The 15,116-nt window shown below is 49.0% G+C and overlaps 1 protein-coding gene across 1 annotated transcript in view; it reads left to right on the top strand.

Moving 5' to 3' along the window:
• Positions 1-15,116, top strand: part of LOC139394460 (WD repeat-containing protein 93-like) — a 47,768-nt gene that overhangs the window by 25,720 nt on the left and 6,932 nt on the right. Inside the window, 4 exon segments of the mRNA XM_071142528.1 lie at positions 4,529-4,754; positions 5,508-5,568; positions 7,621-7,777; positions 12,601-12,793. Of these exon segments, the coding sequence (XP_070998629.1) occupies positions 4,529-4,754; positions 5,508-5,568; positions 7,621-7,777; positions 12,601-12,793 (637 nt within the window).

The raw sequence follows: 15,116 nt of genomic DNA, 5'->3' as shown, positions 1-15,116 counted from the left end.
ATGTATATATACTTGTGATGGGAGAAATGTTGGGTTGTCTGAATTACAGCTGTAAAGACACTCTGGGAAGAATTAAACTTGGTTAAGCTTCTCTAGTATCCGTGAGTTATTTACTCTGAAAAATAAGAACCAAACACTAGCCACCCGAGGACAACAAGGCAACGAGATACAACAATTCAAGTTGTTTCTGTCAATGACGTATTGCTCTCGATGTGATGTAATTGGAGTGAAGCCAAAACCAAACTGGCTTCCCTTGACACTTTTCTATATATATGTTTTTGGTGTGCCAGGACCATTCACAGTTCAGCTCAATGCTGATTGGCTATTATTATTGTAATGGAGACGCAGGGAGTCAGGAAGCAGGTGCAGTTGGTGTGTTTAAAAGGAACGCGTCTAAACATGAAAAAAGGAAACAATACTCCCTAATGGGTGATACAGCAGAGTACTAGATAAAGAGGAAGTAATCATTGTGTGATGAAGTCCAGGTATGCCTCATGATGGGTCGCAGTTGTGCGTAATGATTGTTGCCAGGGCCGGGGGTTAGGAGACAGGCAACGCCGAGCACCGAGCGGAAGTATGTAAACTTCCGACCAACTGTACTCCGCCCAGGGAACCGGGCCACTACCCCTGTCGGTCCTGTCAGTGACTCCTCAGGAACCTCACCAGCTCCTGATTGGTCCTCTCCACCTGCTCTTTGGACTGAGACTGGTACGTTGACTGTGACCCCCAACTTCTCCATGAAGGCTCTCCATACGTACTCCTTATGTACTCCAGGTTGCAATGGTCAATGAGGATGAGAAACGGGTCCGTGGTTCCCTCCAGCAAGTGTCTCCACTCCTCTAATGCAACTTCCCCACCAGGAGCTCCCTGTCACCGACGTCACAGTTCCTTTCTGCAGGAGACAGTTTTTTAGAGTAGTATGCACATGGATACAATTTTTGTGGATTACCTTGATGGTGTGACAGGACAGCCCCCACGCCCACTTCTGAGGTGTCCACCTCCACCACGAAGGGCAACGTAGGATCTGGGTGTTTCAGCAACGGGGCAGAGGTGAAACGCCCCTTCAGTAGGCGTAAGGCCTCATCAGCTGCAGAACTCCACACCAACTTCTGGGGGACCACCTTTAAGGAGAGAGTTGAGAGCAGAGGTGATGGAGCTTTCTGATGAAGCGGTGGTGGAAGTTGGCAAACCCCCAACATTGATGTAGTCCCTTTATGGTGGTTGGGACTGGCCATGACCTGACTGCATCGACCTTCCTCTCCTCCAGAACCACTCCCTGCGGGCTGATCCGATATCCCAAGAAGGAACTGGCACTTCTCCGCTTTGATATACAGATGGTTCTCCAGGAGGTGTTCCAGGACGTCTTCCATTCATCCCCCTCCCGGATGAGGATGAAATTGTAGGTCCAACTTAATAAAAAAAGGTGCCCCACGGAGCAGTTTGGTCGGCCGGCAAAAAAAGGAGGGGCTAACGGTACTTGGTGGTGATGGCATTGAGACCTCTGTAGACAGTACACAGAGAAAGACCCCCCTCCTTCTTGGCCACGAAGAAGAAACCTGCCGACACAGGGCAGGTGGATGGGCTGATGAAACCCTGTTGGAGGGCCTCCATAGCCTTGGTTTGAGCCCCTGACAGGGGGTAGATGCGGCTGCGCAGAGTCTGTAAGCAGGTTGATGGAACAGTCCCAGATGCGATGAGGAGGGAGACAGGTGGTGCGGGTCTTGGACAAAACCTCCATGAGATCCTGGTAAACCTCAACTGGTAAACCTCACATCTCAACTGACGTGGAACCACAAGGTCTTCTGTCATCTGGGTGCCCAGGCAGTGATCTCCTTTCTTGACCAGGAGATGGTGGGGTCGTGGCGTTAGAGCTACCGGAGGCCGTTGTGTGTAATGATGGGTTGCCTGGGACGATGGTTAGTAGACCGGCGACGTTGAGCGCCAGAGTGGGAGTAGACGTGACAATTATATACTTTTTTTTTAATCAATGGAGGCCAAGTGCTTGCTGGCTTCCTTTGCAATGCTATCGGCTGCAACAATGTCATACTTTTTGACCAGACCGCAACAGATAGTTGGCCTACACATAAAGAGACAGAAGGGCGCTGTTTCGCTCGCTTGGATGCTTTCTCCGGTGAGATACATTCAGCCTCATGCGAATTGAAGGAGAATTATGAAACAGAGAGAGAAAAAAGATAATTGTTTTTTTTTCTTGGTAAATTTTTGGGGAAGCTTGGCTTCCCTTGGCTTCCATGAATACACACCACTGGTTGTTAATAATAGTACAAATGCAGGGTTATCGATACACTTTGCTATTCATTCGTTGCAGCTGCAGCAAGAGTGGAAGTAGAGAAGCACATTTTATGTTTTGTAATAAAGTTGAATAAAAACAGTGTTGACAGTGGTGAATAAAAACAGTGTTGACAGTGGTGAATAAAAACTTAAACATGAATTCACTCATAAAAACAGCAGCTCTTTGCTGTAGTCTTTCTCTGATCATGGTTTAAAAGTTATGAGATCTTATGTAGGCTAGTATCAAACCTTGCTGTGGCAGGGATCGTGGAAGCTGTAGGCTGGTATCAGACTTTGCTGTGGCCGGGATCGTGGAAGCTGTAGGCTAGTATCAGACTTTGCTGTGGCCGGAATCGTGGAAGCTGTAGGCTAGTATCAGACTTTGCTGTGGCCGAAATCGTGGAAGCTGTAGGCTGGTATCAGACTTTGCTGTGGCCGGGATCGTGGAAGCTGTAGGCTAGTATCAGACTTTGCTGTGGCCGGAATCGTGGAAGCTGTAGGCTAGTATCAGACTTTGCTGTGGCAGGGATCGTGGAAGCTTTAGGCTAGTATCAAACCTTGCTGTGGCCGGAATCGTGGAAGCTGTAGGCTAGTATCAGACTTTGCTGTGGCCGGGATCGTGGAAGCTGTAGGCTGGTATCAGACTTTGCTGTGGCCGGAATCGTGGAAGCTTTAGGCTAGTATCAAACCTTGCTGTGGCCGGGATCGTGGAAGCTGTAGGCTGGTATCAGACTTTGCTGTGGCCGGAATCGTGAAAGCTTTAGGCTAGTATCAAACCTGGCTGTGGCCGGGATCGTGGAAGCTGTAGGCACGGTGATTTGAGCTATCCGATTGGCCAGCGGCACTCAATTTATCTACAGACCTTCCGGGTAGGCGGAGTTTGTCTTTTCAGACAAATTAAAGGGTTAAAATGGGAACACTGTCTACCCAGAGCGCAGGACCTACCGCCAACATGGCTTCTGAATCAAGTGCACCTACCGTCAACAGGGCTTCTGAATCAAGTGCACCTACCGCCAACATGGCTTCTGAATCAAGTGCACCTACCGTCAACAGGGCTTTTGAATCAAGTGCACCTACCGTCAACAGGGCTTCTGAATCAAGTGCACCTACCGGCAACAGGGCTTCTGAATCAAGTGCACCTACCGGCAACAGGGCTTCTGAATCAAGTGCACCTACCGTCAACAGGGCTTCTGAATCAAGTGCACCTACCGTCAACAGGGCTTCTGAATCAAGTGCACCTACCTTCAACAGGGCTTCTGAATCAGGTGTACCTACCGCCAACATGGCTTCTGAATCAAGTGCACCTACCGTCAACAGGGCTTCTGAATCAAGTGCACCTACCTTCAACAGGGCTTCTGAATCAGGTGTACCTACCGCCAACATGGCTTCTGAATCAAGTGCACCTACCGTCAACAGGGCTTTTGAATCAAGTGCACCTACCGTCAACAGGGCTTCTGAATCAAGTGCACCTACCGGCAACAGGGCTTCTGAATCAAGTGCACCTACCGGCAACAGGGCTTCTGAATCAAGTGCACCTACCGTCAACAGGGCTTCTGAATCAAGTGCACCTACCGTCAACAGGGCTTCTGAATCAAGTGCACCTACCTTCAACAGGGCTTCTGAATCAGGTGTACCTACCGCCAACATGGCTTCTGAATCAAGTGCACCTACCGTCAACAGGGCTTCTGAATCAAGTGCACCTACCGTCAACAGGGCTTCTGAATCAAGTGCACCTATACGAATAAAAACAAAAAGGAGTGCAAGTCTTTATCGTTGGCTTTTGTACCGAAATGTTTGGTGGTCGACTAGGAATGCTTTGAAGATCGGCCAGTCGATTGACCGGTTGGTGACCATTGGTCTAAAGTTTGCGTGAGGATAAGCACATTCTCATATTTTATTTTTTATTTAACCGTTATTTAATATCAAGTTCAGTTTTTATGAATGCCAACTTCTGCCTGAACCAGTGCATGTTTTGGGATATATTTTGATGAATACGCAACGTTTATAAATGAGGCCCTTGGTAAAAAGCACACAACCATAATATTTCAAAGTAAATGTTTTCTTATTTCTTTGTTTTGTTTACCTCAGTTATAAGTTTCCATTTCATATGTACAGACCCTGGAGCCTGTTTCTTATCTGTGTAAGGACCTAGCTGCGCTGTATGGATTTATTTCCTAATTGGATTTAGTGAAAATGACTATGTGCAGTAAGTCTCTCATCTCTCTCCTCCATTATGTAGGTCTTCCTCTGTCTGTTGTCTCAGTGGAAGCAGACAGTGTGTTCAGCAGCATAATATTTGTGGATTACTGGCCTAGTACGGCTACTGAGGATGCCCTACTCAGCCAGGGTCCGAACCACAGCAGCACACTGGTCCATCTACTGGTTACCTGTAAGAGTGGAGCATGTCATCTAGTCGACGCAGGAAGAGGACTGGACTCTCATAATGTCACACAACTATCAGAAAGGTTTACAGTATTCTGTTCTACACAAGGTTAACTTGAATAACCCATACCAAGTTACATTACATAAGCATTGATAGAAACATGATGCACTGCTCTATAACTTCCTGTCTACTATCTTTCAGACCATCAGATCCAGGCTGTTTCCCCTCCCTCTATAACTTCCTGTCTCTCCTGTCAGACCATCAGATCCAGGGTGTTTCCACTCCCTCTATAACTTCCTCTCTCTCCTGTCAGACCATCAAATCCAGGCTGTTTCCCCTCCCTCTATAACGTCCTGTCTACTATCTTTCAGACCATCAGATCCAGGCTGTTTCCCCTCCCTCTATAACTTCCTGTCTACTATCTTTCAGACCATCAGATCCAGGCTGTTTCCCCTCCCTCTATAACTTCCTGTCTAATATGTTTCAGACCATCAGATCCAGGCTGTTTCCCCTCCCTCTATAACTTCCTGTCTAATATGTTTCAGACCATCAGATCCAGGCTGTTTCCCCTCCCTCTATAACTTCCTGTCTAATATGTTTCAGACCATCAGATCCAGGCTGTTTCCCCTCCCTCTATAACTTCCTGTCTAATATGTTTCAGACCATCAGATCCAGGCTGTTTCCCCTCCCTCTATAACTTCCTGTCTAATATGTTTCAGACCATCAGATCCAGGCTGTTTCCCCTCCCTCTATAACTTCCTGTCTAATATGTTTCAGACCATCAGATCCAGGCTGTTTCCCCTCCCTCTATAACTTCCTGTCTAATATGTTTCAGACCATCAGATCCAGGCTGTTTCCCCGTGGTGACTGCTGCTGTTCCGTTCCTCCAGCGCCTGGTAAACCATCTTTATTATGTTGACTCTCTCTGGCCACCGGGTCCATCTCTCAGTCTCATTAGATGTTGTGATGCTGGACTAGTGTGTTTCTCTGTTTCACTGTCGTCTGTCCATGACAGACCATCACTACTCCTATCTTCTCTTATCTTATCGTACGACTCCTATCTTAGGAGAATTCAACCTTACAGTGACATGCTTACTTACAAGCCCTTAACCAACAATGCAGTTTTAAGAAAAATACAAGAAAAAAGTATGAAATAAAAGTAACAAATAATTAAAGAGCAGCAGTAAAATAACAAAAGCGAGGCTATATACAGGGTGGTGGGGAGGGGGGGAGTACAGAGTCAATGTGGAGTTTATATACAGGGTGAGGGGGGCAGTACAGAGTCAATGTGGAGGCTATATACAGGGTGGGGAGGGGGGGCAGTACAGAGTCAATGTGGAGGCTATATACAGGGTGGGGGGGGCAGTACAGAGTCAATGTGGAGGCTATATACATGGTGGGGGGGGGGAAGTACAGAGTCAATGTGGAGTCTATATACAGGGTGAGGGGGGCAGTACAGAGTCAATGTGGAGGCTATATACAGGGTGGGGGGGGCAGTACAGAGTCAATGTGGAGGCTATATACAGGGTGGGGGGGGGAGTACAGAGTCAATGTGGAGTCTATATACAGGGTGAGGGGGGCAGTACAGAGTCAATGTGGAGGCTATGTACAGGGTGGGGGGGGGGGGCAGTACAGAGTCAATGTGGAGGCTATATACAGGGGGTACCGGTACAGAGTCAGTGTGGAGGCTATATACAGGGGGTACCGGTACAGAGTCAATGTGGAGGCTATATACAGGAGGTACTGGTACAGAGTCAATGTGGAGGCTATATACTGGGGGTACCGGTACAGACTCAATGTGGAGGCTATATACAGGGGGTACCGGTACAGAGTCAATGTGGAGGCTATATACAGGGGGTACCGGTACAGAGTCAATGTGGAGGCTATATACTGGGGGTACCGGTACAGAGTCAATGTGGAGGCTATATACAGGGGGTACCGGTACAGAGTCAATGTGGAGGCTATATACAGGGGGTACCGGTACAGAGTCAATGTGGAGGCTATATACAGGGGGTACCGGTACAGAGTCAATGTGGAGGCTATATACAGGGGGTACCGGTACAGAGTCAATGTGGAGGCTATATACAGGGGGTACCGGTACAGAGTCAATGTGGAGGCTATATACAGGGGGTACCGGTACAGAGTCATTGTGGATGCTATATACAGGGGGTTCTGGTACAGAGTCAATGTGGATGCTATATACAGGGGGTACCGTTACGGAGTCAATGTGGAGGCTACAGTAGGGAGAACAAGTATTTGATACACTGCCGATTTTTCAGGTTTTCCTACTTACAAAGCATGTAGAGGTCTGTAATTTTTATAATAGGTACATTTCATCTGTCAGAGACGGAATCTAAAACAAAAATCCAGAAAATCACATTGTATGATTTTTAAGTAATTAATTTGCATTTCAACAGCAGAACGATTTATGATAATTTTGTTATCCAGTGGGCTTAATGGGTATGTGTCCTAATAGGTAAACTTATTCTGCATCTCCTGATATGGAACTGGAACTCCCTGTTAGTGGTCCACAATGTGGATACAAAACATCTGGGGTTTGGATCATTGTGGAGTGACACTTAAATACATTCTCTAACTCTCCTATTTTATCTGACATGATCTGACTCTGCTGTTGTTTCTGATGGTCCCTGGGAAACAGGCTCTGATCATGTTTCTGACGGTCCCTGGTTAACAGGCTCTGATCATGTTTCTGATGGTCCCTGGTTAACAGGCTCTGATCATGTTTCTGATGGTCCCTGGGAAACAGGCTCTGATCATGTTTCTGATGGTCCCTGGGAAACAGGCTCTGATCATGTTTCTGATGGTCCCTGGTTAACAGGCTCTGATCATGTTTCTGATGGTCCCTGGTTAACAGGCTCTGATCATGTTTTCTGATGGTCCCTGGTTAACAGGCTCTCATCATGTTTCTGATGGTCCCTGGTTAACAGGCTCTGATCATGCAGAGGAATGGGAAGATCCTCCTCCAAGACATGGTAGACAGGAGAGTAGTGTGCTGCTTCTCCCTCCCAGACACTCATCTCCTGGCCAATCCCTGGAATCCTGTGTTTCTACTGGACCCCACGCAGCAGTCTCTGCTCATACCAGGTACTGGAACGTCTTGCAAGACAAAAAAGATAAACATTTTATTTCATACTCTGCTTAGATTTATATGACATGGACCAATTATACTAAACCAACGTTTGTGTTTGCTTGGTTCTGAAGCCTCTGTTCATAAGAGGTACTGGAACATTGGGCAATAGTGTATCTTGAAAGGCATATTTTATACATATTTTAATCTAGATTATTTCTGGATTTAGTTTAGTGCTGAGTTGATGATGACAATGTTTAAGACAACAGGATTCTAATATCCCAGAACTCTTTGCAACAATATGATCAGTTATGTTAGTAAGTAATGTTGCTGGTAGATAGTAATGTTGCTAGTAGATAGTAATGTTGCTGGTAGTTAGTAATGTTGCTGGCATTTAGTAATGTTGCTGGTAGTTAGTAATGTTGCTGCTAGTTAGTAATGTTGCTGGTAGTTAGTAGTGGCTCTGTAGTTAGTAATGTTGCTGCTAGTTAGTAATGTTGCTGGTAGTCAGTAGTGGCTCTGTAGATAGTAATGTTGCTGGTAGTTAGCAATGTTGGTGGTAGTTAGTAATGTTGCTGGTAGTTAGTAGTGGCCCGGTAGATAGTAATGTTGCTGGTAGTTAGCAATGTTGGTGGTAGTTAGTATTGTTGCTGGTAGATAGTAATGTTGCTGGTAGTTAGTAATGTTGCTGGTAGATAGTAACGGCTCTGGTAGATAGTAACTGCTCTGGTAGTTAGTAATGTTGCTGGTAGAGAGTAATGTTGCTGGTAGATAGTAATGTTGCTGGTACCTAGGTAACGCTTCTGGTAGATAGTTACGGCTCTGGTAGATAGTAACGGCTCTGGTAGATAGTAACGGCTCTGGTAGATAGTAATGTTGCAGGTAGTTAGTAATGTTGCTGGTAGTTAGTAATGTTGCTGCTGGTAGTTAGTAATGTTGCTGGTAGTTAGTAAAGTTGCTGGTACATAGTAATGTTGCTGGTAGTTAGTAATGTTGCTGGTAGTTAGTAAAGTTGCTGGTACATAGTCATGTTGCTGGTAGTTAGTAATGTTGCTGGTAGTTAGTAAAGTTGCTGGTACATAGTAATGTTGCTGGTAGATAGTAACGGGGCTGGTAGATAGTAACGGGGCTGGTAGATAGTAACGGGGCTGGTAGATAGTAACGGCTCTGGTAGATAGTAACGGGGCTGGTAGATAGTAACGGCGCTGGTAGATAGTAACGGGGCTGGTAGATAGTAACGGGGCTGGTAGATAGTAACGGGGCTGGTAGATAGTAATGTTGCTGGTAGATAGTAACGGGGCTGGTAGATAGTAACAGGGCTAGTAGATAGTAACAGGGCTGGTAGATAGTAACGGGGCTGGTAGATAGTAACGGGGCTGGTACATAGTAATGTTGCTGGTAGATAGTAACGGCTCTGGTAGATAGTAACGGGGCTGGTAGATAGTAACGGGGCTGGTAGATAGTAACGGGGCTGGTAGATAGTAACGGGGCTGGTAGATAGTAACGGCTCTGGTAGATAGTAACGGCGCTGGTAGATAGTAACGGCGCTGGTAGATAGTAACGGGGCTGGTAGATAGTAACGGGGCTGGCCCAGCTACTAGGAGTGCTTGGGTTTTGTTCTTACTTTACCTCACGTCTTCTTTACCTCATGGTTCTAAAGCAACACACCTGATGTCATGTCATGAAAAACCATCTGGCCTTAATGGTGATATATGCTCTTAAATCTCCACCGGTACAGAAGAGGACTGGCCGCCCCTTTACCAGGTACAGCAAAGAGAGGACTGGCCCTCTGAGCCTGGTTTCCCTTTACCAGGTACAGCCAAGAGAGGACTGGCCCTCTGAGCCCGGTTCCTCTCTACCAGGTACAGCCAAGAGAGGACTGGCCACCACTCTGAACCCGGTTCCTCTTTACCAGGTACAGCCAAGAGAGGACTGGCCCTCTGAGCCCGGTTCCACTCTACCAGGTACAGCCAAGAGAGGACTGGCCACCACTCTGAACCCGGTTCCTCTTTACCAGGTACAGCCAAGAGAGGACTGGCCCTCTGAGCCCGGTTCCACTCTACCAGGTACAGCCAAGAGAGGACTGGCCCTCTGAGCCCGGTTCCTCTCTACCAGGTACAGCCAGGAGAGGACTGGCCACCACTCTGAGCCCGGTTCCCCTTTACCAGGTACAGCCAGGAGAGGACTGGCCCTCTGAGCCCGGTTCCCCTTTACCAGGTACAGCCAGGAGAGGACTGGCCACCACTCTGAGCCCGGTTCCTCTCTACCAGGTACAGCCAAGAGAGGACTGGCCCTCTGAGCCTGGTTCCTCTCTACCAGGTACAGCCAGGAGAGGACTGGCCACCACTCTGAGCCCGGTTCCTCTCTACCAGGTACAGCCAGGAGAGGACTGGCCCTCTGAGCCTGGTTCCTCTCTACCAGGTACAGCCAGGAGAGGACTGGCCCTCTGAGCCTGGTTCCTCACTATCAGGTACAGCCAGGAGAGGACTGGCCCTCTGAGCCTGGTTCCTCTCTACCAGGTACAGCCAGGAGAGGACTGGCCCTCTGAGCCTGGTTCCTCTCTACCAGGTACAGCCAGGAGAGGACTGGCCCTCTGAGCCTGGTTCCTCACTATCAGGTACAGCCAGGAGAGGACTGGCCCTCTGAGCCTGGTTCCTCTCTACCAGGTACAGCCAGGAGAGGACTGGCCCTCTGAGCCTGGTTCCTCTCTACCAGGTACAGCCAGGAGAGGACTGGCCCTCTGAGCCTGGTTCCTCTCTACCAGGTACAGCCAGGAGAGGACTGGCCCTCTGAGCCTGGTTCCTCTCTACCAGGTACAGCCAGGAGAGGACTGGCCCTCTGAGCCTGGTTCCTCTCTACCAGGTACAGCCAGGAGAGGACTGGCCACCACTCTGAGCCCGGTTCCCCTTTACCAGGTACAGCCAGGAGAGGACTGGCCCTCTGAGCCCGGTTCCCCTTTACCAGGTACAGCCAGGAGAGGACTGGCCACCACTCTGAGCCCGGTTCCTCTCTACCAGGTACAGCCAAGAGAGGACTGGCCCTCTGAGCCTGGTTCCTCTCTACCAGGTATAGCCAGGAGAGGACTGGCCACCACTCTGAGCCCGGTTCCTCTCTACCAGGTACAGCCAAGAGAGGACTGGCCCTCTGAGCCTGGTTCCTCTCTACCAGGTACAGCCAGGAGAGGACTGGCCACAACTCTGAGCCTGGTTCCTCTCTACCAGGTACAGCCAAGAGAGGACTGGCCCTCTGAGCCTGGTTCCTCTCTACCAGGTACAGCCAGGAGAGGACTGGCCCTCTGAGCCTGGTTCCTCTCTACCAGGTACAGCCAGGAGAGGACTGGCCCTCTGAGCCTGGTTCCTCACTATCAGGTACAGCCAGGAGAGGACTGGCCCTCTGAGCCTGGTTCCTCTCTACCAGGTACAGCCAGGAGAGGACTGGCCCTCTGAGCCTGGTTCCTCTCTACCAGGTACAGCCAGGAGAGGACTGGCCCTCTGAGCCTGGTTCCTCACTATCAGGTACAGCCAGGAGAGGACTGGCCCTCTGAGCCTGGTTCCTCTCTACCAGGTACAGCCAGGAGAGGACTGGCCCTCTGAGCCTGGTTCCTCTCTACCAGGTACAGCCAGGAGAGGACTGGCCCTCTGAGCCTGGTTCCTCACTATCAGGTACAGCCAGGAGAGGACTGGCCCTCTGAGCCTGGTTCCTCTCTACCAGGTACAGCCAGGAGAGGACTGGCCCTCTGAGCCTGGTTCCTCTCTACCAGGTACAGCCAGGAGAGGACTGGCCCTCTGAGCCTGGTTCCTCTCTACCAGGTACAGCCAGGAGAGGACTGGCCCTCTGAGCCTGGTTCCTCTCTACCAGGTACAGCCAGGAGAGGACTGGCCCTCTGAGCCCGGTTCCTCTCTACCAGGTACAGCCAGGAGAGGACTGGCCCTCTGAGCCCGGTTCCTCTCTACCAGGTACAGCCAGGAGAGGACTGGCCACCACTCTGAGCCCGGTTCCTCTCTACCAGGTACAGCCAAGAGAGGACTGGCCCTCTGAGCCCGGTTCCTCTCTACCAGGTACAGCCAGGAGAGGACTGGCCCTCTGAGCCTGGTTCCTCTCTACCAGGTACAGCCAGGAGAGGACTGGCCATCACTCTGAGCCCGGTTCCTCTCTACCAGGTACAGCCAGGAGAGGACTGACCACCACTCTGAGCCCGGTTCCTCTCTACCAGGTACAGCCAAGAGAGGACTGGCCCTCTGAGCCCGGTTCCTCTCTACCAGGTACAGCCAGGAGAGGACTGGCCACCACTCTGAGCCCGGTTCCTCTCTACCAGGTACAGCCAGGAGAGGACTGGCCACAACTCTGAGCCCGGTTCCTCTCTACCAGGTACAGCCAGGAGAGGACTGGCCCTCTGAGCCCGGTTCCTCTCTACCAGGTACAGCCAGGAGAGGACTGGCCCTCTGAGCCCGGTTCCTCTCTACCAGGTACAGCCAGGAGAGGACTGGCCACCACTCTGAGCCCGGTTCCTCTCTACCAGGTACAGCCAGGAGAGGACTGGCCCTCTGAGCCCGGTTCCTCTCTACCAGGTACAGCCAGGAGAGGACTGGCCCTCTGAGCCCGGTTCCTCTCTACCAGGTACAGCCAGGAGAGGACTGGCCCTCTGAACGTGGTTCCAGGCTTTTCTACCTCTGGTGACCAGCAACTGATCCCCTCTTTATGGTCTAATATATTTTAAATGGAAAATATCGTTAGTTTACATTTACTGACCTACAGGATATCAACATAGCCTTTAACTGTTATATAAAATAACTCAATTGAGTTTTAATGGTGGGATATTAAGCAATTTCTTCTCCCCCAGGTGATCAGCGTCCTGACAGTGGGGAGGAGGGGGAGGACAGAGGGAGTCGACTCTTTGTGTTCCGTCTCCGAGATGCTGCTGTCGTCAAGCCGTACAGACACGAATATGTCGGCAGAGCATCATCACCCCAGGGCCAATCAGGGACAGGCACCTCTAACTTGGAGGAAACATGCAACCTCTATTTCCAACAAAGGTTTGTTTACAGGCTCAGCTCTGTTTAAGAACTGATTTATTCAGCCTTTCTAGGTGCAGGAACAACTGTCAGTCCAACTGCTATTACTGTACCTACAGCTAAACGCCATTATCACAATAATATGTTGTCTTTCCAGATCAGTTTGGACTCATCCAGACACGCTTCAAAATGAATCTCTGATTGTTTGTTCCTGTTAAACACTAGTTGCTGAAACAGAGTTGATGACATCAGAGTGTGAAACAACCGGTATTTAATACTGTGTTAGGTTCTAAATAAACAGAGTACAAACTAACGGTAGGAAAAGCTCAAACCAAATGTATTCACCCAATGGGTCAGACAGTTGAACAGACAAAAACGTATTTAAACAAGCACTGGAATTTACCCTTCCTCCTATGCTGAGTCTCCTCCTTGCACATCTGGACAGCCAAAACATCTCTGTTGCTGGACAGGACTTTAGTGATGCCTGTTCTTTCTCACTTCATCTGACCTCGGCCCAAATCCCTCACTCCTCCCCAACTCACGGCCGTCCTGTTGACTCGTCCCAGACTGAGGCCCTTCTCCTTTCCATAGGATACCTGGTGTCTAACAATAACATGTTATGACAGAATGTAAATGTTCTGCATTCCCCCCTCTCTTTCCCCCAGTAACATGTGTAAGCATATTTCAAGTTTTGAAGTCAGAACCCATCAACAGTATGTCAGTGGTCTAGTTATAACATCAGGTGGTGACGTCATATGGCATGGAATTGGTCTGATATAACATGAAACTAGGAAAAGCTGTGGCACATCTGAATGGGCTTGTTGCAGGTGCCTGGGGGAATAATCAGAAACTCTAATGAAAAGAGAGCCACACACACTGCTTTTACCAGTATGACTTGGGTCAGTGTTTTTCAAAGCTCTACGGGGACCCCCAGACATTTCCCCAATGTTGTTGTAGCCCTGAACTAGCTCAATGATTGACCTAGTCAAGGGCTTGATGATTAGTTGACAAGTTAACTCAATGATTGACCTAGTCAAGGGCTTGATGATTAGTTGACAAGTTAACTCAATGATTGATATAGTCAAGGGCTTGATGATTAATTGACAAGTTAACTCAATGATTGACCTAGTCAAGGGCTTGATGATTAGTTGACAAGTTAAATCAGCTGTATTAGCTCTGGAATAGTTCAAATACCTTGAATGGCTGAGAGGTTTAATACGTGTTGGCCTTGGCCTGTTGTATTGGGTCCCAAGGAGAGGTTTAATACGTGTTGGCCTTGGCCTGTTGTATTGGGTCCCAAGGAGAGGTTTAAAACGTGTTGGCCCTGGCCTGTTGTATTGGGTCCCAAGGAGAGGTTTAAAACGTGTTGGCCTGTTGTATTGGGTCCCAAGGAGAGGTTTAAAACGTGTTGGCCTTGGCCTGTTGTATTGTATTGGGTCCCAAGGAGAGGTTTAAAACGTGTTGGCCTGTTGTATTGGGTCCCAAGGAGAGGTTTAAAACGTGTTGGCCTGTTGTATTGGGTCCCAAGGAGAGGTTTAATACGTGTTGGCCTGTTGTATTGGGTCCCAAGGAGAGGTTTAATACGTGTTGGCCTGTTGTATTGGGTCCCAAGGAGAGGTTTAAAACGTGTTGGCCTGTTGTATTGGGTCCCAAGGAGAGGTTTAATACGTGTTGGCCTGTTGTATTGGGTCCCAAGGAGAGGTTTAAAACGTGTTGGCCTGTTGTATTGGGTCCCAAGGAGAGGTTTAATACGTGTTGGCCTGTTGTATTGGGTCCCAAGGAGAGGTTTAATACGTGTTGGCCTGTTGTATTGGGTCCCAAGGAGAGGTTTAATACGTGTTGGCCTGTTGTATTGGGTCCCAAGGAGAGGTTTAAAACATGTTGGCCTGTTGTATTGGGTCCCAAGGAGAGGTTTAAAACATGTTGGCCCTGGCCTGTTGTATTGGGTCCCAAGGAGAGGTTTAAAACGTGTTGGCCTGTTGTATTGGGTCCCAATGAGAGGTTTAATACGTGTTGGCCCTGGCCTGTTGTATTGGGTCCCAATGGAGAGGTTTAAAACGTGTTGGCCTGTTGTATTGGGTCCCAAGGAGAGGTTTAATACGTGTTGGCCTGTTGTATTGGGTCCCAAGGAGAGGTTTAAAACATGTTGGCCCTGGCCTGTTGTATTGGGTCCCAAGGAGAGGTTTAAAACGTGTTGGCCCTGGCCTGTTGTATTGGGTCCCAAGGAGAGGTTTAAAACGTGTTGGCCTTGGCCTGTTGTATTGGGTCCCAAGGAGAGGTTTAATACGTGTTGGCCTGTTGTATTGGGTCCCAAGGAGAGGTTTAAAACGTGTTGGCCTTGGCC

The sequence above is a fragment of the Oncorhynchus clarkii genome, unplaced genomic scaffold, assembly GCF_045791955.1.
Source record: "Oncorhynchus clarkii lewisi isolate Uvic-CL-2024 unplaced genomic scaffold, UVic_Ocla_1.0 unplaced_contig_12165_pilon_pilon, whole genome shotgun sequence".
NCBI lineage: Eukaryota > Metazoa > Chordata > Actinopteri > Salmoniformes > Salmonidae > Oncorhynchus > Oncorhynchus clarkii.
Note: the sequence above shows the minus strand (reverse complement) of the source record. Positions and strands in the feature narration are given on the sequence as shown.